This window comes from Spizellomyces punctatus (assembly GCF_000182565.1).
Source record: "Spizellomyces punctatus DAOM BR117 chromosome Unknown supercont1.11, whole genome shotgun sequence".
In the NCBI taxonomy this organism is placed as follows: domain Eukaryota; kingdom Fungi; phylum Chytridiomycota; class Chytridiomycetes; order Spizellomycetales; family Spizellomycetaceae; genus Spizellomyces; species Spizellomyces punctatus.
The window spans coordinates 570,350-593,697 of record NW_015971547.1 but is presented as its reverse complement, the minus strand read 5'-3'; the positions used below and the strand labels follow the sequence as shown (position 1 = coordinate 593,697).

The window sequence follows — 23,348 nt, the reverse complement described above, 5'->3', positions numbered from 1 at the left end:
AACACAGTAAAACATTCACGATTTTGGACAAAGATCATCGGGAGATTGGTATTTAATGCTTAGGACTATCGGAAATGTAAGCTGACTGTACAGCTAATAAACATACTTTTGTACGCAGTCTGGTAACAACTGGATGTTGCAAAGACTTAGAGTATGAAAATGATATTGTTATAAACTACGCACAAACTCATGAACAACCCATAAACATACTCTTCTGGATGTGGGGATGGGGGAACCCTGGACCCTAAACCACATTCGTGGTCCATGGTTGAGTCCAGGTTGTAATGTGGTTAACTTTTGAATGCACGCGGCACGTGATAATGCAGATTGGCTCACGGACACTCATCAGCGATTCTTGCAGAAGAAAAGGACATGATGTGCAGCACAAGAACAAATGTCCATGTGCCAAAAATGCTCTTGTTGATCACACTTTATGCAGGTGCTCGTCGGCATAAAGTGATATGAAAGCATCGATCAAATGACAATGTGAGAAAGCAGACAAACTTGTGATCCACAGAAGTATTCCCACTAAGATATCTCGTCAGTGCCGATTGGCAGGCATATCACCCAGTGCCAACTCTGCATCACCTCGGCCCCAACTGGAAAGATCTAGTGCACCTTTTACCAGATGGAACGCGAGAAGATTGGCAAGATGATGCTCCTCTCACCCGACACTATTTATGCTTGTCCCATCACTTTATTAAAAAGATATGAAGATTGGAGAATGCTGAACATTACAAGTTGTCACCTGAAAGGATTGAATGGTTTTGATAACATTGAACCTGCTGAAAAAGAGAGTAGAAGAATTGAAAATTAATAATGGAGATGAGTTGTACATCGCATGTATGCCTAAATCCAAGCAATCTCCGTAGCATCAACTGGGCATGAAATTCCACGCATGAAAGAACTTGCCATGCAATTCAATATGTCTGCACATACACCACTCTATGCTCAATGTATGCAGATACACCACCGTAAATGCTCTTTTAGTTTGACTTTCTCTGAACCCGCGTAATTTGCTACAATCCACTTTCATGTGTGCGGCACTCGTACTGCTGCTGCAACTCGCATTCAGTGCGTGGGCGTTTGCTCTACACAAGCGATGCTCACTGCATTCTTGTTGCGTAGATCCCAATAAGCGTATACTTGAGGGTCATAAACAATAAAGTTGACATCCTCAGCTTCCAACAAACACTATATAGTCTTGTAAACAAAGTCCAAAAAGACTTTGAATGCCGCACGACGCGCCACAACTCGAGCGAACGCGTCTGGAAGGCGAGGGTTTCGCTCTTGTTTAAAATCTCTAGAGCTTTTCGTTCTTCCTCCTCCTTCTTTCAAGTATTGCACTTTATCGCTAGTTTCGCAACCTTTCAAAAATGAAGAAATCTCCTACTCTAGGTAATTACTTTATATCGCTAAAGAATAAATGCATACGTTTGCTTATTCTGTTAATTTGTTTGCAAGATTTGAGCGAAACTAATATTGCCGGTCTCGGAACCGAGGTACTTTTTTCTTTGGTGCCATGACGAGCGCTAACAAGAAATAGACTAATTAATGTGTTCATTAAAGCTCGAAAAGAAGGTCCGTCTTGAAGCAGCTCAAACGGAAAAGGCTTGGGAAGGCGCTGGCAAGAAGCCGTACGTTGACTATTTCATCTTTTGTGATTGAACATGCTCTAATGTTCCGTTATTACTCTACATTTTAGTGGCCTCAAAGTTTGGAGAATTGAGCAATTCAAAGTTGTCCCTTGGCCTGAGACTGATTATGGAAAATTTCACACTGGTATGTCCATTGTTCCAAATTATGAAATCCTCATCTACCAACCTCAAGTGTTTTGTTCCAGGTGATTCGTACATTGTGTTGAATGTAAGTGCAGGCCGCCCATAGCGCTGCTTCTCATATCCTTAGATGCAAGTACTCATATGATATGCAATAGACCTACAAGCTCCCCAATTCTGATGCACTGCGGCACGACATCCACTTTTGGTTAGGACTCGAAACCACCCAAGTAAGTCGAGCCTTATATGCAAGTAGCACCTATAAATGTCTCATGGTAAAATCAAAGGATGAAGCCGGGACTGCTGCATACAAGACCGTTGAGCTTGATGATTGTGCGTACGACATTTCATTGCCGCATGCACTGTCTTTAGCTCACATTACCTCTTTGCAGATTTGGGAACAACGCCTGTCCAGCACCGCGAGGTTGGGAGTTGTAGAAATCAAATTTCTTTTTCCATTGTATCTCTTGCTGATCCTTTCTCAGATCCAAGGCTTTGAATCTCTGTTGTTTCTGTCCTACTTCAAGGTAAAGCTTGCACCGAAATGTCCTTTATCACAAATCAAAACATTCATCAACTCATGTCCCATCATAGGTCTTCCAGATTCTGGAAGGCGGCACAGAAACTGGTTTCCGCCATGTCGAGACAAATGCCCAATCGTTCCAGCCTCGTCTGCTGCACATCTACTCGATTCCCCCCACCGTTCCTCGTCTTCCAAAGACCAGGCCTATCCACACGCTGCTCGTTAAGCAGGTGCCGGTCTCAATGAACAGCCTGAACTCTGGGGACGTCTTTGTTCTTGATCTCGGCAAAGAGATTCTTCAGTGGAATGGCTCGAAGGCTAGTGGTGTAGAGAGGAACAAGGCTGCAGAGTATGTGCGCAAATTGGACGACGAGAGGAAGGATGCCAAGGTGTCTGTCTTTGGTGAGTTTGAGATCATAATTAAAACTTTAAAACGCGCGGAAACAGTCAGACCGTCCTTGCTGACTCTACAACTGATAGACGAGACCGATGCTGATGTCAACATCTTCTACGGGCATCTGGGTGGAAAGACTGGTCCGATTGCGTCCGCTGCAGAAGGCGAGACGCGCACATTGAGTAGCATTTCATCATTTGAAAAGCTCCTCTTCAGGCTCTCTAATGCGAGCGGACCACTCGAGTTTACTCAAGAAGCCAAAGGCAATGTGAGCAAGAGCCAGCTGAAATCAGATGATGTCTTTGTGTTTGATTGTGGACCAGAGGGTGGGTGCGCGCCAGACTATTTCATCTTGTTTTTATCTAACGCAAGGTTACGCTGTCTCCTTAGTCTTTGTTTGGGTGGGCAAAGGAGCCGACAAGGAAGAACGTCGTCGCTCAATGCAATATGCTCTGGTGAGTATAGAATCTTTAGGGCTCATTTTTTTTGTCTTCTCACCTTCCTTTCTCATGCAAACGCCTGTTGTTTTTAGGAATATATCAAAAAGTATGAGCGTCCTGCGACGCTGCCCGTCACACGCCTCTTGGACGGAAGCGAAAACCAAGTGTTTTGGGATGCCTTTGATGCCTAGAGAGACTATTACTCTTGCTAGAACCTAGGGTATCATAAAATTTATACCATCGTCAGCGCCGAATATCACATGGCGCTAAATTACAAAGAATTCAGTAAAAGCGTAGGTTATAGCAACCAGATTAGCAATTATAAAAGACAGAAAAGATGGAATAGGCACTCTAGTATTGTTAAGTAACACATTTACTTCTTATTATCCACGGTTTCTATCATGCTTTGTCGGTGTATTCTACTACTGAAATCGGCATGTCGGCAATGAGCAAAAGTATTCAACCAATAGGCTTATTTGTGTTGCATTTCTTGCAGTGAGAAGCAGACCCAACGTGCCACTCAACTGCTATATCCCAAGTATGGTTTAACGAGTTGGAAATTCTAACGTTCTTTAAAATTTCAAAAACTCCTGCATCGCCATAGTATGCTACAGCCTATTAATCGGACCCTAAAGTATTCCGACCAGATACCGTCGACCACTACACTCCCAAACCCTTCCAAAAAACTAAGAGAAAATAATATACAGTAAAGAAAAAACGTACACAGCAACAGAACCTCCATCTACATTTCCCCATCCCCATTCTCTGGTGCATCGGCATCGTCCTCGGAATCTGCCTCTGATTCAGCGCCCACAGCATCACCAGTGTCATCTAATTCCAGCACCACCAAACTTTCATCGTCATCAAAAACAAGATCAACACCTGAGAACTCTTGTCGTAAAGAGACAACATCGTCCATGGGAAGCCCGCATCCGACAATTTCGACAACGCGCAGCGTCTTCAATGTACTCAAGAGTACCTGCACCGTTTGCTTTTGCGCAATGGTAACCTCACATAGGTTAAGGACCTCCAAGACCGATAACTTTGGAACAACAGAGGACAGAGATCGTTTATCTATCATGCTGCCGGCGCTTGATTCGGTGCGAATGTGATCCTCGTGTACCACTTCTTCAGTAGCAGCCAACGCTCTAATACCATCATCGCCAATATCACAACCTTCCAAATACAGCTTCCAGAGGTTTGGAAAGAGTGAAACAATGAGGGTTATCGACGATGAGTGCAACACCGTCCGGTTCAGACAGAGCACTTCCAAATTCGGGAACTTGCGGGCCGAGGGTTTTAAAGAGAGATGTGAACGGTCATTCACCAAGGACAACGTTGTATCTGTAGTAACCGCGGCATCGTCATACGACGAAAGAACTTGCACCGATTCGCTCCGTTCACTGATTGTCGTGTCGCACCTGATACTTTCGGGAGTCAGTTCCTGCGTGCCACAGCCTTTAGTGCCCGCAGCCAGTTCCTCGATCCAAGTATCGGTGATCCTGTCCGAGTATCCAACTACTAGGTCTTCCAGCTTAGGTAGGCGCTGGAGCGCTAGCACAATGCTATCGTTTTCTATTTCTGGACATTGCCCCATGCGTAAACATCTTACATGGGGACAATGCTCCACCAGAACTTTGACAGCTTCATGATCCAGCTGTGTTGTGTCCTGAATTCAATGCAGGTGAGCGCTATGATCGTTCAAAACAGTAATGTGCATCAACCTACCATGTATATTTCTCTCAATAATTGGCATTTCTGAAAAAGGAAGGATAACCCTCTCGTGGTGGCGTTTCTGCATCCACTGAGTGACACAGTACGTAGACTTTCCCAATGCCGTTCCGCCAAAATCGATACAACTGAATCATTTAAACCAATACAATCTTCCAAAAGCAATTCTTGGAAAGGTGGACAATTTTTGACGACTTCCACAAATTCCTCTGGTCCAGCGTCGTCACATAACCCCATGCCGAACGCTTGAAGGCGAGGTGTGTGATGCGCAATCGTCCGAATGGAACGAGAAGTGATACCTTGACTTCGGTCACTCTATGTTGAAAGCATTAGCCATTGACGGACATTCTATCGTCAGGTACCAAGCCCGTCACGTACCGTCCCACTAAGATAAAGACCTTCCAATCCTGAATTCTCCATGATCAAGCCGTCCAAATGATCATCCAAATCCCTAAATTTTATTCCCATCAATCCCAACCCCCTCCATCGCATGCGTCGGCGGAGAACAGGCATGATTTCCGCCGTTACCTCTTCACAAAAGTTCTAATGGTAGCCATCAAATCGTTTTAGTGCAAATGTCATTTGAGCACACCACATCGGCACACACCACAAACAGATACTCCAACCGTTGCAGTCTATCTACAATCATTTCCACTGCACTGTCGGTCACAGAAGTTCCACTGACATCCAGCCATTGCACGTTGGGACAGTTTTCGCATAACATTTGAATATGCTTATCAGTGATGGGCAAGTGCCGAAAGTCGCATTCCGCTACAAGGTGGCCGTAGGTTATGCTGGATATGGACAGAATGAATTCGAGTGAACCTATGGGGACTTGGAGGAGCGTCCCGTATAAGAGCCAACTCGCGACGCTGTGCCAGTACCGGGAAACGAGTTGGCAAGACGAAAGGTCTTGATAGTCCACAAAAAGCCTACAAAGTCAAAACCGCTGGTCAACACTTGCCAGACAAATGTCTGCTGAATATTTGACTTTTAAGTGCTCACAAGACCATTTCGAGTAACTCTGGTGGTAGCAAACGAGGGCCCCGAGTCCTGCCACATCTTATGCCTTCTAACACCGCCGACGCATGCTCTTCTCCGACCTTGGTGGGCTCATTTTCCCGGTTCTTCTTGCCAGAGACTGGTCCGCAAGAACTCGCAATTGGGGTCCGTCGAGGTAGAAAGGCTGCTGAGAGTACTCGCCGAGGTTTAGCTGTTATCGCAGTTGCGGGAACTTCTCGTGGTGGAGTGACGGAGCTTGTAGGGAAGATTAGGCGACAGAACAACAGATAGGAGAGCCAGCCAAGAAAGACAAGTACAAATGCGTCCCGAAGGTCTTGAAAATGCAGCATGGGAAGTGTAAAACCAAAAAGCCCTTGGGCAGGACATGCTTCATGGGCGTGACAGGCCAAACACATGGTTCGACCCCGATATCGTGCTGGTCGCGCACATTCAAAAGGACCCAAACCTCCTTTTACGTTACGCACTTGCAACAGCGAGCATCTCATAAAATAACTAGAATTCTTAATCTAAATGAAGTACACAAGTACAGAAAATAACACACGAATTGCATGCAAAACACACATAATTGCCACTGCAACCTCTTCTCTCAGTATCCACCTCTGTCCCGACCGTGCCAGCGCTGGTACAGAAGCGGTCTTGTTCAAGAATCTTGACTCTTTCTAGTCGTCCACGATTGATCAATCAGAACTTCGAGCAATCCCGAACGGATCAAGAAAAGGAGCAATTCTCTGAGCCTTATCCGTGTGGCATCTACAAAATAGTGCACTTATTCTTCTTCTTCTTCCTTCCTGATGGAGAGTTCCTCGATGTACCCCTCGCATCATTCTCACGGTTAAACCGCCGAATCTGACGGGTATTGACGTATCAGCACCAGAGAATGATAAATGTGATGACAAGTGGCAGCTCCAAATGTGCTAACCTCACGAACGAGACTGTAAAACGCCTCATCAACGTTGATTTTTTGCTTTGCCGAAGTTTCCACAAATTTACAACCAAAGCTTCTCGCCAGATCTCGACCCTCCTGTGTGCTAACCACACGCTCGCTCTCCAAATCACATTTGTTGGCAACAATGATGATCGGATAGTAATCTTTGTCTTTCACCCGAAGGATTTGCTGATAAAAGGTTGATATTTCTTCAAAAGAGTTACGTGAGGTGATCGAGTATACGCATAGAAAGCCTTCTCCTGTTCGCATATACTGTTGGCATGACACATTCCCAAATTAGCCACTTCTTTCAAGATGTGGATGCGCCTTCGATACCCGAGGCATCATAATAGTCGCTCACCTGTTCTAAAACGACAAATATATCCATTTGAGTACGAATCGCAGAAATAGGATTGTGCAGGTGACCTACCTCGCATCGCGCTATATTCCTCTTGCCCAGCGGTGTCCAGCACATCCAGCAGGGCCACTTCTTCATCCACGACGCACTGCTTCCTGTATGAGTCCTCTATTGTTGGGTCATATCTACGTTGGGCAATGAGGGATCTCGCGATTAGAACTGGGGCTTCATGGCCGTCCTAACGCCATCTCCATCGCTCGACTTACTCGTCCACAAAATGTGATTGTATGAACTGTATAGTTAAAGCGGACTTTCCAACACCACCTCCACCAACCACAACGAGCTATTTACGTCACATGGGCATGGGAGATGAGATGAAGGTCAGTCGCGATGTTGCACCATGAATTAGGCCCCGACCCAGCCGTCAGAATTTGCAAGTGTCTTGAACAAACTGCTTTCTCTGGCATTGAACCTCACCTTGTACTCGCGGAGGAATTGTGATGACTTTGACATTGAGGCTCAATTTGATGCAATTTGATGATGCCACTTTTTGCAGAGTCAGAACTGGAACGGGTTGCCGTTGATAAAACTGAGAATCTCACCAAAAAAGCCGATGATCTCCGGGGACACGATCAACTGTAGTTACAATAGGCAATTGATGCGTTGCCGTACTTGTGCAGTCGCCCCGCAAGTCTCACCCGGCTGGCACGATTTGGGTTCACGATAGCACCAGCTGGTCAAACTCAACGCTCGGCGGCCGCTCGTGACCATAAACGGAATTTGACCACAAGTGATCACGTTACACAATCCCGCTGGCCAGCGCTTTTTGGCCAAAATGCTTTTAAAGAATGGAATTTCAGATTTGGACATGATTGGGTGGCATTTGGAGGGTTACATGAAGGGATCTGCCCCCATCCCCAAGGTTAAGCTAGAGTTACGAGCAAACCAAAAAAAAAAAAGAACAAGGCATTGCTGTAATTCTCAAGCCAACATTTGGCGCAATTTGCTCTCCCATTTCGGCCTGAAAGAGGAAAACAAGCACGAATTGGCCTTGCTGGTTGTCTTGTATATATTCATGCCAGGAACCCGGATCTACGGCCATTTGTTATGCAAAAACTTTGAAGATAACAAAACAGCCTCATAGATAAATGTGTGAAGTTAACGGGACCCAACCACGACTGACGACGCAGCAAGTTCTTGGACTTCAGCAAATGGCTCTTCCCTTCCGTCCACAGAGTAGCCGCTTGGAAAACAAGGAGACGGCAACCGTTCAAAAGACGGAAGGGTTGATTTCATTCAAAGAGTTCCTGGCAGGATGCAAGTCCGACGATGTATTTATAGTACTGTGATGTGGCGCAGCCGCAGAAAATATGGCGCAGTGAAAGCCAGGGTCAACCCGCGCTATACTCAACTGTAATGACTTTGTCTATCATGTTCAAAGTTACAATTTAAATACCCATTCACCAAGATCTTTTGCTACAGCTCTATCGGTCATTAATGACATTTCCGCTGCGCGCATACCAGCCCCGGCAAACCTACGCAGATCTTCCACTGCAGGTTCACCCGATTTCAGTGAATAATGGCGGGACAGGCCTGTCACCAGTGTTCCAACCATGCTACAAAGAGACATTAATTTGCAATCAACCATATATGACAATGAGGATGTATGTTACCTGTCTCCTGCGCCAGTGACGCTGATACAATCATTATAAATTTGTGTCGGCGCAAGGGTTGCGGATATTGAACCATCTCTTGCAATCAAAACACCCTCACGCCCGCGTTTGACAATGATCGTAGGTATCACTTTACCGACAACGGTAATGTTTGACTGAAGATTGTTCTGCCCCCACATCAATCCTCTGCCTCTGCGCAAACGAGCCGCATCGTCCTCCTGGTTAGGCAGGCCTTGGAGAGCAGTTGCGTTAATCGCAGACAGGAGCAATAAGTTCTTAGTTGTCTCACCATTGCATGGATCATTAGCAGACTGGTATCCCCAGGCCATTGCGCTGAGTTCGCCTTCATTTGGGGTGGCGTATCTAATACTAGCTTTCAACAAGTTGTGGTCGAGATTGAATAATCTGAAAGCCTTTATCTCTGATGTTGGTTCAAATAGAACTTGAAGGTTGTTATTACTCATGGGCTCTGTTGGATCATCTTATCACATCTGCAGCAACGCACCTGGAATGTTATTCTCTGCACAAGTTTCCAAAATCCGTTGTGTGCAACGACGGCTCAAGTTTCCGTCAATTGATACAAAGGGTGGTAAGTTCCTCTTGATGATTGTAGAGACCTAAGAGCGCCGACACAAAGCTCAGCATGCAAACCAGGATCTCTCAATGGCGACACGGACCTCCTCTCCATCAATTTCTGCGTGCATGCGCATGTCAGCCACCGCAACTAGCATGTCCCCGTCGGATTTGAGAAACGCATTGTAAGTCGCTGTCTGATGACCTACAATCCTTTTTATCCCAGATACATCCTGCGCATGGGCCTTAAGACGTTGACATCTTTCAGATACACATGATCGCGTACGTACCATTCCTGCGCCAGCCATCTCTTGAATCAAGCCGTCTCCCGCCACATCGTCCCCGACAGCACTAACAAAATATGGATCTCCGCCTGTGCGATAACATGCTTCCGCCATGTTCCGGCCCACCCCACCCATCGACTGTTTACAAGTACCGGGATGCGATGTTCCTAATGATGGCATCCCGTTGCATTCGGGGCCATCGTCAAACCGGGCCGATACATCGAGAACAGTGCCTCCTATTATCATAGGTCGCGAAGCCGCGGCTGATGACTCTGACGAATTGATTATAGCCCCATTACACTGAGCCGCAAATGAAGCAGCTATACGGCTGCCAATACGGGCATTGTTCTTAACTAAGGCAATATCTATAAACAGATGCGTGAGCAACGGGTGCTCTGTGCCAAAACACTGAGTCGGTGTAACAAGCTTACTGGATTTCAAAGATTCCCCCTGTGTAATCTGCTTTACCCGATCAAGAAGAAAGGGCGTTATGTCTTTGCCTTTAATGCCCTTTGTACTGTAACATATTGAAGACTCAAAGGGTGATGTTCTTTCACAACGGCAGCATATGTCACCCACTTTGCCTCGCTGACAGCGTCCAAAACCGCCTTTTCAATCCTCCACGCGTCCTTTGGCGCATCTTCACTTGGGATCGGTACAGCTATAACCATGCCGCTTTGCAATTGAATATCATTGTTCGCCTCTGTGATACGATACCAGGTTCAAATCTTGGCTCATCATCCAGCACAGTTATACAAGTTACTCACTAATTAGCGACGCACATGCGTCAGGAGTCTTAAGGTGGGCGATGCTCTATACCAAAGAGATTAATTCCTCCGTTTATCCAACTAAATCGCTAATCAACTGATCTCACCCTGTAACCGGATTTCGGAGTGTAAAAGGCTGGAAACTCATCGCTATCTCCATAGCTAACGACCGTTACCCCTTGAGTTTCCTGGGGTGTATCAAGTTTAATTGGTCTATGGAATCACACTGACGACCAAGCTCGAACGTAGTGACATACCAGGAACTCTAAGGTTCGCTCAATATCCAAGATCGACTTTGCACCGGCACATATTACAGCAACCGGCGTCCTTCCAAGTTCGGTCAGATCAGCACTGACATCCATCGCTGACGGGTCATTAAAGATCAACTATGAAGACTTTCAAAAGGAACAACTCTAGAACGTACAATCTTCGCCACCTCGGTGAACTCCACCAATTCCCCCAGTCACGAACACCTTGATTCCTGCCTGGTGCGCAATCAGCATAGTACCAGACACTGTGGTAGCTCCTACGACTCCCTTGATAGGAATGTCAATTGTCGTCTAGGCCGATGATAAGCAAATATATGCCTTCTTACCTGGGAAACAACTAGAGCTAAATCTCGTCGAGAAGTCTTTCGTGCTTTGAGACCAGTTCGAGCAAGCTTTTCTAAATCATCCTTGGAGAGCCCTACATGCAAGAAAACAAACATTCAGAAGCTGTTCCAAGCGACTGTGCAGGAAGTCGAAACATACCAACTTTGATGCGTCCATCAAGGACAGCAATAGTTGCAGGCACACAGCCTTCCTCCCGCACAATTCTCTCCACTGCCAAAGCAGTATCTAGATTTTGCGGATAGGGCATTCCTACTCATGAATTAGGCATGAGTGGGAACTACCTGTATTTGAAGGATAACGTCCGTCGCCCCACCATGACTTATTATTGTAGACTCTAATGCAACTACCGGCCTTTTTGCCCGCAATGCTTCGCGTACTTCTGGGTGAATGTCATACACATGCGACGTTGCTGGCGCCCTTAGGCGGGTCGAAAATAGTCGACGATCGCGGCATAATGATGAAATGGACACCTGATCGCGATAATCCACATATCAGTTTGGGTTTTCTTGCTTGCTTCCTCAATAAGACTGCACGGGAATGCTCACGGGGAGTCGACAATGCCGGTAGATCATCGTCGATGCGTCGTAGTAAACTTGAAGCTCCCCCCGCAAGTGGCACAGCCCTTGGTTGTGCAGATGACGTAATAGTGCTGGAAGTGTGACTTGCGTCTGATTCCTCGCAATCAACTTGTCATCTACAATTGTGTAGGAATCAAGCACTTTATTTCATTCCTTCAAAACTGGAAAGCTGGCGAACCTTACCAGACTCTTACTTGTTATCCTTTTGACGCTTCCCGCTTTCGCTTATTACCCTCTCGAATTCCCAATAGTTTCGTGGTCCAAAATGGCTTCAGAGACTTCCGCCCAGGACTTGGCCATTCTCTCTACTGAGTTCAAAGCTCTTCGTGACCGCAAGGGACACTTTAATGGAGGCGAGCATGACAAGGACGTGGACGGTTATGGTGGGAAAAAGCACAAAACGATGGAAGCTCTTGCAAAGGCTTTGGGAAACAAAGGAACGCCTGCCACTAAAGTACTGGAAGCTATGGGACCTCCTGATGAGATCGTACCCAAGGTGGGTGCTTCCAATGTGGGCCCACTTCAAGCCGCTGGTCCGGGTGCAATTACTGGTGGAATGCCGGGTCCTGTTATTGCCGGAGGATCTCCCAACGCTCTTGGAGCAGCTGAGGGTAAGCCATACTTTTTGATATACTACTGGCGCGGACGGCATGATTACCTGTAAGTACCGCTGCTGATGCTTGTGAAAGCTAATAAGCTATTGACGATGGACTTTTATTCGTAGATGGTTTGAGGTGGACCCTTCTGGTGATGAAAAGATAAATGACTACGGCTGGTATGCTGCTGGTGAATAGATGATAAGCGGCCGGAGACTCCTGGAATATCATACAGCGTTGTACTTAAGGCTACCTTCAATCTATCACCAACTTTATAAATAATTTACGCCGCAGAATAATAGCATTTATATGCATAGATCAAATCTGAACCACACTATACTATGAGGTAATGTTTCCAGCACGTTCTCTGTAGGTTTTCTCATTGGCATCCGCCCGCAGCAAACATCAGGGTACCTTAGGTTCTGCTCAAGGCATCTTTCCCACCCCAACGCCCTTCCACAGCGCCGCCCAGACCTGCGAGTCTGTCAGCATACCGCCGACCTATGACCCAAGCACTCGCTAACGGGCCCCTCGTCTCAACCTCCACTTCCAGTACCACGGCAGGGTTCGCACCTTCCTCTGTAGCATCCTCCACCGAGAGCACATGTTTCACGATCACTGTTGTGTTAAACACTTTGAATTCGTCCTTTATAAAATATGACTTGTTCCGGCCTGGCTGCTCGTCTTCACCAAACTTTCGCACTACTACAACTCTTGGCCCCTGAGACTGCCTCGATCGTCGTTTGCGAATGAATCGTGTGATGCCTGAACCTCTGCTAATAACTTCCACGCCAAATTCTGGTTGCCGGGTTGCTTCATAGTACGTCTCAGGGTCAACAAGCTCAGCAAACACACGTTCTGCATGATCTTGTGCACGAACTTTGTTCGCAGCCTCCAAAAGGGCGCTGGTGGATTGATCGACAAAGCTCCAGGAAGCACTGAGAGGGGCGACCGGCTCAACCGGTGGCGGGGGAGGTGTTTCAAGCTTCCGTTTAGTTACGGGGAAAGTATGTGATTGTTCCAAAGGACCGAATACAAGAAGGGCTACTGTTGCAACACCTGCAGCAGTCGCTGTTATCGCAACCGAAGAATACGCCATGATCGCAATGTTGTTCGTTGTAGATTGGGCCGTGGTGAGAATAGAATGACATGGAGAGGTTACACTCATTGTTGCCACGACAACAGGAATGATAAATGAAATACCAAGACCTGCAATTAGGGTGATGTCGATTTCATTTAACCAAAATCTGCCTTGCTCACATTTAAGGCTGCCCTGAAATGACAAATGAGTGGGATGAGTGGCTTACCGCCAGCCTTATGGACCTCAGCATCAACGATGAAGTGAGGAAGCTGTATATCAGATCAATGAACTGAAGGACACCGATTTGAGACTTGCCTTATATTTGCAGACGTTTTCAGAATATATAACACAACTCTGTTCAGAGGTGCGACAAGGGACCTGAGAACCATCTTTTAAATGACGCTAACGTCGATACTGCATAAGGAGACCATGGAGGATGGCGAACGGCGGGAGGTGATTGTAGAGTTTTTGTCGGAGGCAACCGTAAGTGTACCACTGAGCCCTTGAGTACACATTAAACCACTGAAAAAGAATTTACTTCGATACCTTCAGGACCAACCGGTAGAGCAGCTTGTAGACGAGATGTTGCGGCGCAATGCAGAGTGGCGAGAAAAAGCAAGGCGACAGGAAGAAGAGATGAAACAAAAGGCACTGGAGGCGGTAAAACGTATGTGGGCCACTGCTTAAAACGAACGTAGTGTACGCTTGGCTGATACGCACTTACCCAGTACAAGAGCGGGAAGCGCTTCAAGCGACCATATCGCAGCAAGAAATCAAACCTGCCAAAAAACAATTGAGCAAGGAAGAGAAACAAGCTCGGGAGCGTCTATTAGCACAGGTAAATGCTACGCCGCTTTGTGTTGACGGTAGTGCTTCAAGTAATGAGATAGTGCATGGCTTCTTCGGGTATAGTATGGATACGATCTAGACGAAGTGGTGGAGACAGCGGACGGCGAGGTGGAGTTCATTTATAAAGGCAAGAAGGATGATAAGAAGAGTTCATCCGACGAAGGTAAGCTGTTGGCTGTCCATGGGCGTGATCATTCATAGGTTGTTCAACATGCACCTCTTTTAGTATTGCTACCAAAGAACCGTAATGCCGAGTAAGTTGGCGCCGTTGCCATTCAAAAATCTGGACTTTAACATTTGTTATTGCCTCAGAATCGTGAAGCAAGCGGAGCAGGCAAAGAGATTACAAGCGCAGGCAGAGCATCAGAAGCAGGTTCAAAGAAATAAGGAGCTTCAAGAAAAGCAGCGCCTGGAAAAGGAGAAGGAAAAGCGACGAACAATGAAGAAGGAAAAGCGTCGCATGTAAATATAACAAAAACCTATTATAGTTTAGATGTAATATAATTAAGCATGTATTTGAATATCCATATGCGCCTACTACCATGGCACTGCATCAAAAACAATCCGTCAGCAAATAGATACCTGGGGACACGGGCGGGGACATGCTTGCATCATCCATTACGGCATCCAAGATGTCAATTGTCATGGATTCGTCCGGGAACGCGTTCGAACAGACGATCTCGCTGGGCACAATGGACGAAGCACAGGATTCCCTTCCTGGGTCTCCATTCTTTGGCTTCTCTGAATGTCCAAACATTATGGATGAGGAAGCCCCTCCCGGTTGCTATGAGGTTGAAGACGATGAGGACTTCTTTCTGAGCGATATGCCTTTCCATGATGTGGAGGAAGTCGAACCGAGGAAAGTAGTGCCACGGCCGCATATACAAGAGGAAAATGGCGACGATCAGAAGTCAGAGGGGTCGGTGTACGATACAGTGGATGGGTTGGATGCTAGGTCAGTCGTATCAGAATATGTGCCCGAGGAAGAAGTTTTTGCAAAAGTATCAAATCATGTGGATTCTTTGCCGCGGCCAATACGACCTGAGAATTTTGGTTTCAAGAAGAGAATAGAGTTCATTGTACCGGAAGAGGATGGTGAGGAAGCTTCAACGGATGGCGAAGCCGATGATTGGGTGGTGAAAAGATTGGAAGAGGAGGAGCCACTGAAGGAAGCTTTGGAGAAAGGCTGGGTTCTTGCACCCAATGCGAAGGACGAGCTGCATCGCTATACTGAGGAGCTGCCAAGCGGGCAGGTTGCTTTCACTCAAAAGTCCGAGAAGGTCGAGGCCGACTTTTATGTGTTTCCACCTGATCTTCCAAAAAAGTACAACCTCTATAAAGATCCCAACCCGAAGGACAGGGTAGAGTGGAGAATTGAGAAAGATTCCGACTACTCCGTGGATCCTAATGAATATGGGTTCAGACAATATCGTGAGGTAATGTATGCCAATGTCCTTCTCTCCTGGAATTCGTGAAAGAACAAACATTTCTGGTTCTTACAGGTTATGCAGAGACTCCGCAAGGACAATATCAATTTAAAGATGAGGATTTTTTTCGAAGAGCGCGCTTACAACATAACTCCAACGCAGCTGGCAAATCTAGAAACCAGAGTAAGATTCCAAGTCCCGTGACTTAAAATATGGACCTCACACCCACTATTCCTAATCGCCAGGCATACATGTATCGAAAAATGTACCACGCCTTGATAAGAGAGGTGTGCCGTAGCCTGACTTTTCATATCAATGGTCTACTAATATATAGTTCCTGATTAATAGCGCGATAAGTTCGACTCGGTGAATGAAGGGCTTATAAGGAAGAACAATACCCTTTATGAAGAGCTGCGGCAACATAGAGACGAGTGCGAAGAATCGAAAACGGACTGGGTGAAGGCGAATGAGGAATTGAGAAAGATAAACAGTAGCCTTCAGGAAGAGCTGATCGAACTCAAGAAGGACTATGAACAAAACATCGAAGGACTGCGGCAACGCAGAGACGAGTATGAAGCATCGAAAGCGGATTCGGCGAAGGCGAATGAAGAGTTGAAAAGGATGAACAATAGCCTTCAGGAAGAGCTGAACGAGCTCAAAAAGGAGTATGAAGCATCGAAAACGGATTCGGCGAAGGCGAATAAAGAATTGAAAAGGATGAACAATAGCCTTCAGGAAGAGCTGAACGAGCTCAAAAAGGAGTGTGAAGCATCGAAAACGGATTCGGGGAAGGCGAATAAAGAGTTGAAAAAGATCAACAATAGCCTTCAGGAAGAGCTGAACGAGCTCAAAAAGGAGTATGAAGCATCGAAAACGGATTCGGGGAAGGCGAATAAAGAGTTGAAGAAGATAAACAGTAGCCTTCAGAACGACCTGACCGAACTCAAAAAGGACTATGAACAAAACATTACGCTTTATGAAGAGGAACTGCGGCAGTGTAGAGACGCGTATGAAGAGCTGCAAACGGACTCGGCGAAGGCGAATGAAAAGTTGAAAAAGATGAACAATAGCTTGCAGGGCGACCTGAACGAACTCAGAAAGGAGTATGAAAAAAACGTCACGCTTTATGAAGAAGAACTGCGGCAACGTAGCGACGAGTATGAAAAACTGCAAAAGGACTCCTCAAAGGCGAATGAAGAGTTGAAAAAAATGAACAATAGCCTTCAGAAGGAACTGAGCGAACTCAGAAAAAAGTATGAGAAAAGCAATATGCTTTATGAAGAACTGCGGCAACGTGGAGACCAGTATGAGGCATCGAAAACGGACTCGGCGAAGGCGAATGAAAAGTTGAAGAAGCTGAACAATAGCCTGCAGGACGATCTGAGCAAACTCAAAAAGGAGTATGAAAAAAACGTCACGCTTTATGAAGAAGAACTGCGGCAACGTAGCGACGAGTATGAAAAATTGCAAAAGGACTCGGCGAGGGCGATTGAAAGTTTGAAAAAGATGAACAACCGCCTTCAGGAAGAGCTGAGCGAACTCAAAGGGAAGTATGAACAAACCCATACCCTTTATGACGAACTGCGGCAGCGTAGAGACGAGTATGAGGCATCGAAGACGGATTCCGCAAAAGCGATTGAAAGGTTGAAAAAGATGAACAGTAGCCTTCAGGAAGAGCTGAGCGAACTCAAAGGGAAGCATGAACAAACCAATACCGTTTATGAAGAACTGCGGCAGCGTAGAGACGCGTATGAGGCATCGAAAACGGATTCGGCGAAGACGATTGAAAGTTTGAAAAAGTTGAACAACAGCCTTCAGGAGGAGCTCAGCGAACTCAAAGGGAAGTATGAGCAAATCAACGCCCTTTATGAAGAACTGCAGCAACGTAGAGACGAGGAGGCATCGAAGACGGATTCGGCGAAGGCGATTGAAAGGCTGAAAAAGACGAACAATAGCCTTCAGGAGGAGCTGAGTGAAGTCAAAGGGCAGTATGAACAAACCCATACCCTTTATGAAGAACTGCGGCAACGTAGAGACGAGGAAGCATCGCAAACGGACTCGGCGAAGGCGATTGAAAGGTTGAAAAGGACGAACAATAGCCTTCAGGAGGAGCTGAGTGAAGTCAGAAGGAAGTATCAACAAATCAACACCCTTTATGAAGAACTGCGGCAACGTCGAGACGACGAAGCATCGAAGACGGATTCGGCGAAGGCGAATGAACAGTTGAAAAAGATAAACAATAGCCTTCAGGAAGAGCTGAGCGAACTTAAAATGAAATTTGAACAGAACAATACGCTTTATGAAGAACTGCGGCAGCGTAAACACGAGGAAGCTTCGAAGACGGATTCGGCGAAGGCGAATGAAAGGTTCAAGAAGATAAACAATAGCCTTCAGGAAGAGCTGAGGGAACACAAGAAGGAGTATAAGCAAAACAATGCGCTTTATGAAGTACTTGACCCTGTCCCTACATCCGTAACCGTTAGCGGCGACGTTTCGCACAGCAACCCGTTTCCGGGGAGCTTGGAACTACTCGCTCTCCAGGCAGAACTTGAAATAAAGAACAGCCAACTCGCCGCCGTTCTTGAAAACGACTATGCCCACGTTACCAGTTTACTTCAGCAAATTCAACTAGAAGTGGAAGGATACAAGGAAGAGATTTGGAACTTCCAGACCGCGAATGAAACGACCGCTCAGGACATGATGTACCTGCGCCGTGAGCTTGAGGTTCAAACGCAAACAATATTCGAGTTGGAGGCGAAATGGCGGGATGAGAGTACCGCCAGGCAAGCGAAAGAAGAACAAGAAAAACGGGAGCTGGAAGCTAGGCATCACGAAATATTATTGGAAGAAACTGCAGAATTGAAAGAACGCATCCGTGAATTGCAACGACAAGGAGCGGACGTAGAACTGCTTACGCAAAAAATCCGCGATCTAGAAAAGGACAAGTCAATAAAAGAAGGGGCTCTTGAGGAAGCAAAGTCAACCATCCGTGATTTGCAACAACAGAGAGCGGACGTAGAGCTGCTCCAACAACGACACAGAACGGACGTAGACCTGCTCAAACACAAAATCCGCGATATGGAGAAAGACAAGTCAACCAAAGAAGGAGCCCTTGAGGAAGCAAAGTCAACCATCCGTGAATTGCAAAGACAGAATGCGGACGTAGAACTGCTCAAAAAGAAAATGCGCGATCTAGAGAAGGACAAGTCAATAAAGGAAGGGGCTCTTGAGGAAGCGAAATCAAGCATTCGTGATTTGCAACAACAGAGAGCGGACGTAGAACTGCTCAGACAGCGACAGAGAGCGGACGTAGAACATCTCAAACAAAAAATCCGCGATCTGGAGAAAGACAAGTCAACAAAAGACCGGGCCCTTGAGGAAGCAAAATCAACCATCCGTGAATTGCAACGGCAGAAAGCGGACGTAGAATTGCTCAAACAGAAAATCCGCGATGTAGAGAAAGACAATGCAACAAAAGAACGGGCCCTTGAGGAAGCAAAATCAACCATCCGTGATTTGCAACGACAGAGAGCGGACGTAGAATTGCTCAAACAGAAAATCCGCGATCTAGAGAAAGACAATGCAACAAAAGAACGGGCCCTTGAGGAAGCAAAATCAACCATCCGTGATTTGCAACGACAGAGAGCGGACGTAGAGCAGTTCAAACAAAAAATCCGCGATCTAGAGAAGGACAAGGCAACAAAAGAAGGAGCCCTTGAGCAAGCAAAATCAACCATTCGTGATATGCAGGACGATGCTTCCAGAGACCGAAAATTGTTCAGCGAACAAAAGGAGAGGTTCCTCCGCCATATCAAAGATTGTGAGGCAACGATGCTGACAGTCAGCCAGCAGTTGCAAGTGATATTGACCATGAATAACGTACTCCAAACTATCCCTGGTGTGAAGGTACTCCATTTGCTAGGGTCACGTAGCCATATCATACCCAAGACTAACTCAGAATACCAATGACTTTAGTTTGAAGAAAAGCCATCGAGGAATTTCGAAGACATGAAGACGCAGGTTATTGTTAACATCCAACATGTGAATGCCGTTATGGCGCACTATCGGACAACGTTGCAAAAGATGGAGAAGGATATGATGAAAAACCGCCGGTTGGTTTGCACTAACGCGTGATTGGCATGTAGACATTCAGTATAATAATCTTGCATGTTGCAATGTTTAGAGAATGGGCGGAGAAGTCGGCTTCCAAGGAGGCGCAATTGACACGTCTGGAAGACGCGGCACGCGCTAATAAGGTACTGGCTGCGATACACCCGTTTAAGAATAACTTGGTGCTGACACATCGTGACAACAGGAGAGTACATCTGCTTTAGAGGAGCAGGTACAACGCTTGAAGCTGGAGCACGAGCAGAAAAAGGGCCAACTTGGAGTTACGGATCGGAAGAGACGCGTACGCGTGGACAGTCTCGAGACCAGAGTGCTGGCTGAAGAGGCAAAGGCTGAAAAGGAAACTATATGTTTCTTGCAACGAAGGGTTGAAAAGCTGGAGAATCTCCTACACGAAGCACATGGACAAATTGTGTCAGAACGAGAGAGCGTGCGGATAAGAGTGGATGAAGTGCTGAGGCAGAAACGGTATGTAAAACCCACCATCTTTCGCCATATGATATACATATTGACCCTGTGTTCTCTGAACTGCTTGCAGATCGATGGAGATCTTATATGACAAGATGGAACGGAGAGTGGAATATATGGAAAAATGGAAACAGCGACATAAGAAAATATGTCGGCGGCCAAATTCACCGGACCCCAAAGAAATGGAAGAGGCTTTGATGTAAATATTAGTATACTCTAATTTGTCGGGGAGGAAATTCTACTTTAGGCCCTGTCAAACACTATTGTAAATATTATTGGCAAAATAACAGCCATAAAATGTTCTAACGACCTCCATCAGCACTCGAGCACAACGAGAAGATTTTATGAATATTGCATTGGGAGGATATGAATACGGTTGGGACATGCATACTCTAGCTTCAGATGAAGTATCCGCTTCACTATCTCCTCCCAAGTATCAGAACGTTTTGACTAGCATCCGTAAACAGCTAACCCTCTGCCCAGCTTGGCTACAGCGAGCGAGCTCGTCTCTGCCTAACATCCCCCCATACGCCCTGAACAACACCCCGTGTTTCGTCTTTGAACAGAAATACGTCATCAGAAAACTCGCGCTCATCCACTTCATCCCATCGGAAATCCTGTGTTTGGAAACCTTCTCCCCTCCGCAGCTTTTGTGACAACCGCAAACCATAGTCAACGTCCTCCGCCCTGACGATACGTGTACTGTGAAAGTCGGGTCCATATAATTCCGGGCCCAATTCGTCAATTCCCCTCGCAATGCGCTCCGCCAAATCCTGCCGCATATCACGAAGGGGTTGAGCCGAGGATCCCGCCACCACAGCCATCCAAAGTGGCCGAAGGGATTTGAAGATGTCGGCGCCATGGTCGTAACAATGAATTGTTGCCCAGGTGAGGAGCGGAATGGCGGTCGCAATGACAGCAGTGACTATCAAACTGGGACGACGACCAAGATCAAGAATGAAATATGACACCAGGAATGACGTCAACTATAGAGCTGGCAGGTGAGCCAAGGATAACGGACATGAGGGAAGAGTCTCTTGGTCGATGAAACTTACCGTGTACAAGAACCAGAACACAGGAATCAAGAACACGGCCGTTAGCACCTTCCACGTTGCAACAACGTCTTTGCCCCAAATTTTGACGCTGGACCCTGCCTTTGCCTCTGTAGTAGACGATTGGTTACAGCGAGATCTTTCAAATGCTATTGCCGGTGTTGTACAACTGACTACGGATACTTACCAACCATCTTAGCAGCCGCAACGCGTCTGGCAGTATGCCAGATAGGAGCTGTAAGAACGAGACTACAATAGGGGGTCAGAAACACAGATTCACTTCCCAAAACCTGTGCACCTCATACCCTGGAAGCCCAAAAAATGCGAAAACAAGAAGTTCGATGACACGAGCCAGCAACCGACTCAAAGCCCATAAACGTCCAACAGCTGTTCGCTGGACTTGATGGTCCCGAATGCCGTAATAAGAGAGAAGACGATTATACTCAAGAACGCGACCAGTGAGATCTTGAACGCGTGGGTCATTTCTGTATTTCAGGTAGCCCTGCGAGCCTCAACTGTAAATCACATACTTTAAATCATCTTGCACCGCATGTGGAAGACGTACTTCAGTAAAACGACGAGACAGTAGCAGAGTTTGATCCAGGTTGAGACGCTTGTGCGGGGGTTTGTACAGGCGCCTGGCCGCTTGGATTACCTGCTCAACAAGATCAGTACCAAACGAATGAATACATTCGACAATGGGGAATGAGGGACACACCATCAACGTATCATAATCGGGGGCCGTTGTGGTAATAGCCTTTAGACTTGTGTAAATGGTGTCTAATAGAATCGCACAGGCTGCACGCTTCTCCGGACCGCCTTTGCCATATTGTGCCACTAATTCACTGGGGACCTGGATTGGATCTCCGAATTCGATGACGGCACGAGATCGGAACTACAATTTATCAGTCAGTGACAAATGACGAGATTGCAACCGGAGGCAGCTTTGCAATCCGATCCCTACCTTGTCAGCATGGAAATAATTCAACCCAACGGGTACAATTTGGACGTTGAGGTCAGGATTTTTGTACATTGCTCCGAGGGCCATTATTGTAACACCCGCTTTTAGAGGTAGAAGTTCCGGCCGATCATGAGAACCTCCTTCTGGAAAGATTCCAACACAATCTCCCCTTTCCAATCGCTCCGTTACGGCGTTAAACATATCTGCTTGATCTACATGCGGGATCACTTTATACGACGTCCCGCCCTCCGATGAAAGGAGGGCCACCGCTTCTTTGCCCTCCACCGCACGTTTGATTTTGACTTCCGTGTCTGAAAGAACCTCAACAACTTCAAACGCGCCAGCCTCTTGTGGGAGTTTGATCAACGCCCGGAAGTGGAGCACCCGCGTGAATTCGGCTAAAAGCAAAAGCACCGTTAAAAGAACTAAACTGCTTAACAAATGATAATAGAACAACATACTGTCAATGCCTTTCAAAATCAAGGGATTTTCCGTATCCATGTATATCTTGCCTTTGCCGGCTTTCACCAAATCCTGAGGTCGGACAACTGGGACTATTCCATCATTCATATTAGTCAGAGTTTCATTCTTCGCTTGCATGTGACAGTAGAGTCAAGCTGCACTGTACTCACTCGCTCCCATGATCCGGGCTGGGATGCCAATATGTGGCTTGTCCATGCTCTTCTTCGCGGCCAGAAATCCAACACGGCGTCCACAGTTGGTAAGGAGCATGAGAGGGTCAACAAACTGGTTGGCATGAGGTGCGACGCAAAAAATAACCGGACCGCTGGGTGGAATTTTGTGGGAGCCGCGACTCTTCACCTCCCGAAAGAAACCCCGAAGGGCGAGAGAGAAGAAGGCCACAAGCAACTCGTAAATCGAGAACATGCCTATCCGATCAAAGTTATAATATCCCAAACGTTAGCGGGCCAGTGCTCATCCGTTTCTCGCAGCAAGCCAATGAGGTTCGGGGGAGATGAGAAAATGGGGTGTCAAAGCGGTTAAAACACCGGGCACTTCCGATGCTCTGTGAGTTCTGCGGTTGATATCGTAAGAATCCCCAAAAAGGTTATATTGCAGAATATTCATGCTACACGTGATATCTTCCACGTGACAATAAGTTTT

At 46.6% G+C, this 23,348-nt stretch overlaps 9 protein-coding genes across 9 annotated transcripts; 4 read left to right on the top strand and 5 right to left on the bottom strand.

Annotated features, from left to right (window-relative positions):
* Nucleotides 1–1,287: 1,287 nt before the first annotated feature.
* SPPG_06272 (uncharacterized protein) lies at nt 1,288–3,540 on the top strand. Its single transcript, XM_016754485.1, has 13 exons — nt 1,288–1,398; nt 1,465–1,502; nt 1,570–1,637; nt 1,706–1,782; nt 1,844–1,866; nt 1,937–2,008; nt 2,066–2,111; nt 2,171–2,202; nt 2,264–2,305; nt 2,373–2,703; nt 2,782–3,021; nt 3,086–3,150; nt 3,228–3,540. The coding sequence occupies exons 1-13, from the start codon at nt 1,377–1,379 to the stop codon at nt 3,324–3,326; spliced, it is 1,155 nt and encodes a 384-aa protein (XP_016606627.1). The 5' UTR covers nt 1,288–1,376; the 3' UTR covers nt 3,327–3,540.
* A 65-nt stretch (nt 3,541–3,605) lies between these two features.
* On the bottom strand, nt 3,606–6,363 carry SPPG_06271 (uncharacterized protein). The gene is made up of 5 exons (XM_016754484.1): nt 5,872–6,363; nt 5,474–5,798; nt 5,245–5,409; nt 4,864–5,181; nt 3,606–4,804 (listed from the first exon to the last, which is right to left on the bottom strand). Exons 1-5 carry the CDS (start codon nt 6,282–6,284, stop codon nt 3,878–3,880), a joined length of 2,148 nt encoding a protein of 715 aa, XP_016606626.1. The 5' UTR covers nt 6,285–6,363; the 3' UTR covers nt 3,606–3,877.
* Nucleotides 6,364–6,368: 5 nt separating this feature from the next.
* Nucleotides 6,369–7,914, bottom strand: SPPG_06270 (Ras-like protein). The gene is made up of 7 exons (XM_016754483.1): nt 7,775–7,914; nt 7,650–7,718; nt 7,439–7,515; nt 7,245–7,357; nt 7,176–7,180; nt 6,809–7,087; nt 6,369–6,735 (listed from the first exon to the last, which is right to left on the bottom strand). Exons 2-7 carry the CDS (start codon nt 7,683–7,685, stop codon nt 6,640–6,642), a joined length of 606 nt encoding a protein of 201 aa, XP_016606625.1. The 5' UTR covers nt 7,686–7,718; nt 7,775–7,914; the 3' UTR covers nt 6,369–6,639.
* A 665-nt stretch (nt 7,915–8,579) lies between these two features.
* SPPG_06269 (uncharacterized protein) lies at nt 8,580–11,669 on the bottom strand. The gene is made up of 16 exons (XM_016754482.1): nt 11,629–11,669; nt 11,397–11,553; nt 11,222–11,332; nt 11,065–11,156; nt 10,894–11,005; nt 10,727–10,833; nt 10,577–10,657; nt 10,470–10,515; nt 10,282–10,405; nt 10,134–10,219; nt 9,709–10,067; nt 9,523–9,651; nt 9,351–9,462; nt 9,135–9,287; nt 8,846–9,077; nt 8,580–8,788 (listed from the first exon to the last, which is right to left on the bottom strand). The coding sequence occupies exons 1-16, from the start codon at nt 11,653–11,655 to the stop codon at nt 8,614–8,616; spliced, it is 2,103 nt and encodes a 700-aa protein (XP_016606624.1). The 5' UTR covers nt 11,656–11,669; the 3' UTR covers nt 8,580–8,613.
* Nucleotides 11,670–11,760: 91 nt separating this feature from the next.
* On the top strand, nt 11,761–12,586 carry SPPG_06268 (uncharacterized protein). Its single transcript, XM_016754481.1, has 2 exons — nt 11,761–12,321; nt 12,386–12,586. Exons 1-2 carry the CDS (start codon nt 11,927–11,929, stop codon nt 12,453–12,455), a joined length of 465 nt encoding a protein of 154 aa, XP_016606623.1. The 5' UTR covers nt 11,761–11,926; the 3' UTR covers nt 12,456–12,586.
* SPPG_06267 (uncharacterized protein) lies at nt 12,517–13,425 on the bottom strand (the record flags this gene model as incomplete). Its single annotated transcript, XM_016754480.1, has 1 exon — nt 12,517–13,425. One exon carries the CDS (start codon nt 13,423–13,425, stop codon nt 12,673–12,675), a length of 753 nt encoding a protein of 250 aa, XP_016606622.1. The 3' UTR covers nt 12,517–12,672.
* A 68-nt stretch (nt 13,426–13,493) lies between these two features.
* Nucleotides 13,494–14,746, top strand: SPPG_06266 (uncharacterized protein). The gene is made up of 8 exons (XM_016754479.1): nt 13,494–13,598; nt 13,667–13,702; nt 13,762–13,821; nt 13,891–14,005; nt 14,067–14,176; nt 14,251–14,350; nt 14,414–14,441; nt 14,500–14,746. The coding sequence occupies exons 1-8, from the start codon at nt 13,536–13,538 to the stop codon at nt 14,651–14,653; spliced, it is 666 nt and encodes a 221-aa protein (XP_016606621.1). The 5' UTR covers nt 13,494–13,535; the 3' UTR covers nt 14,654–14,746.
* A 73-nt stretch (nt 14,747–14,819) lies between these two features.
* SPPG_06265 (uncharacterized protein) lies at nt 14,820–20,413 on the top strand (the record flags this gene model as incomplete). The annotated part of the gene is made up of 8 exons (XM_016754478.1): nt 14,820–15,623; nt 15,690–15,797; nt 15,860–15,901; nt 15,963–19,520; nt 19,590–19,726; nt 19,798–19,870; nt 19,930–20,210; nt 20,281–20,413. The coding sequence occupies 8 exons, from the start codon at nt 14,820–14,822 to the stop codon at nt 20,411–20,413; spliced, it is 5,136 nt and encodes a 1,711-aa protein (XP_016606620.1).
* Nucleotides 20,403–23,230, bottom strand: SPPG_06264 (uncharacterized protein). Its single transcript, XM_016754477.1, has 9 exons — nt 22,856–23,230; nt 22,685–22,777; nt 22,227–22,621; nt 21,981–22,157; nt 21,828–21,917; nt 21,568–21,764; nt 21,450–21,511; nt 21,266–21,372; nt 20,403–21,196 (listed from the first exon to the last, which is right to left on the bottom strand). The coding sequence occupies exons 1-9, from the start codon at nt 23,109–23,111 to the stop codon at nt 20,699–20,701; spliced, it is 1,875 nt and encodes a 624-aa protein (XP_016606619.1). The 5' UTR covers nt 23,112–23,230; the 3' UTR covers nt 20,403–20,698.
* Nucleotides 23,231–23,348: the final 118 nt, after the last annotated feature.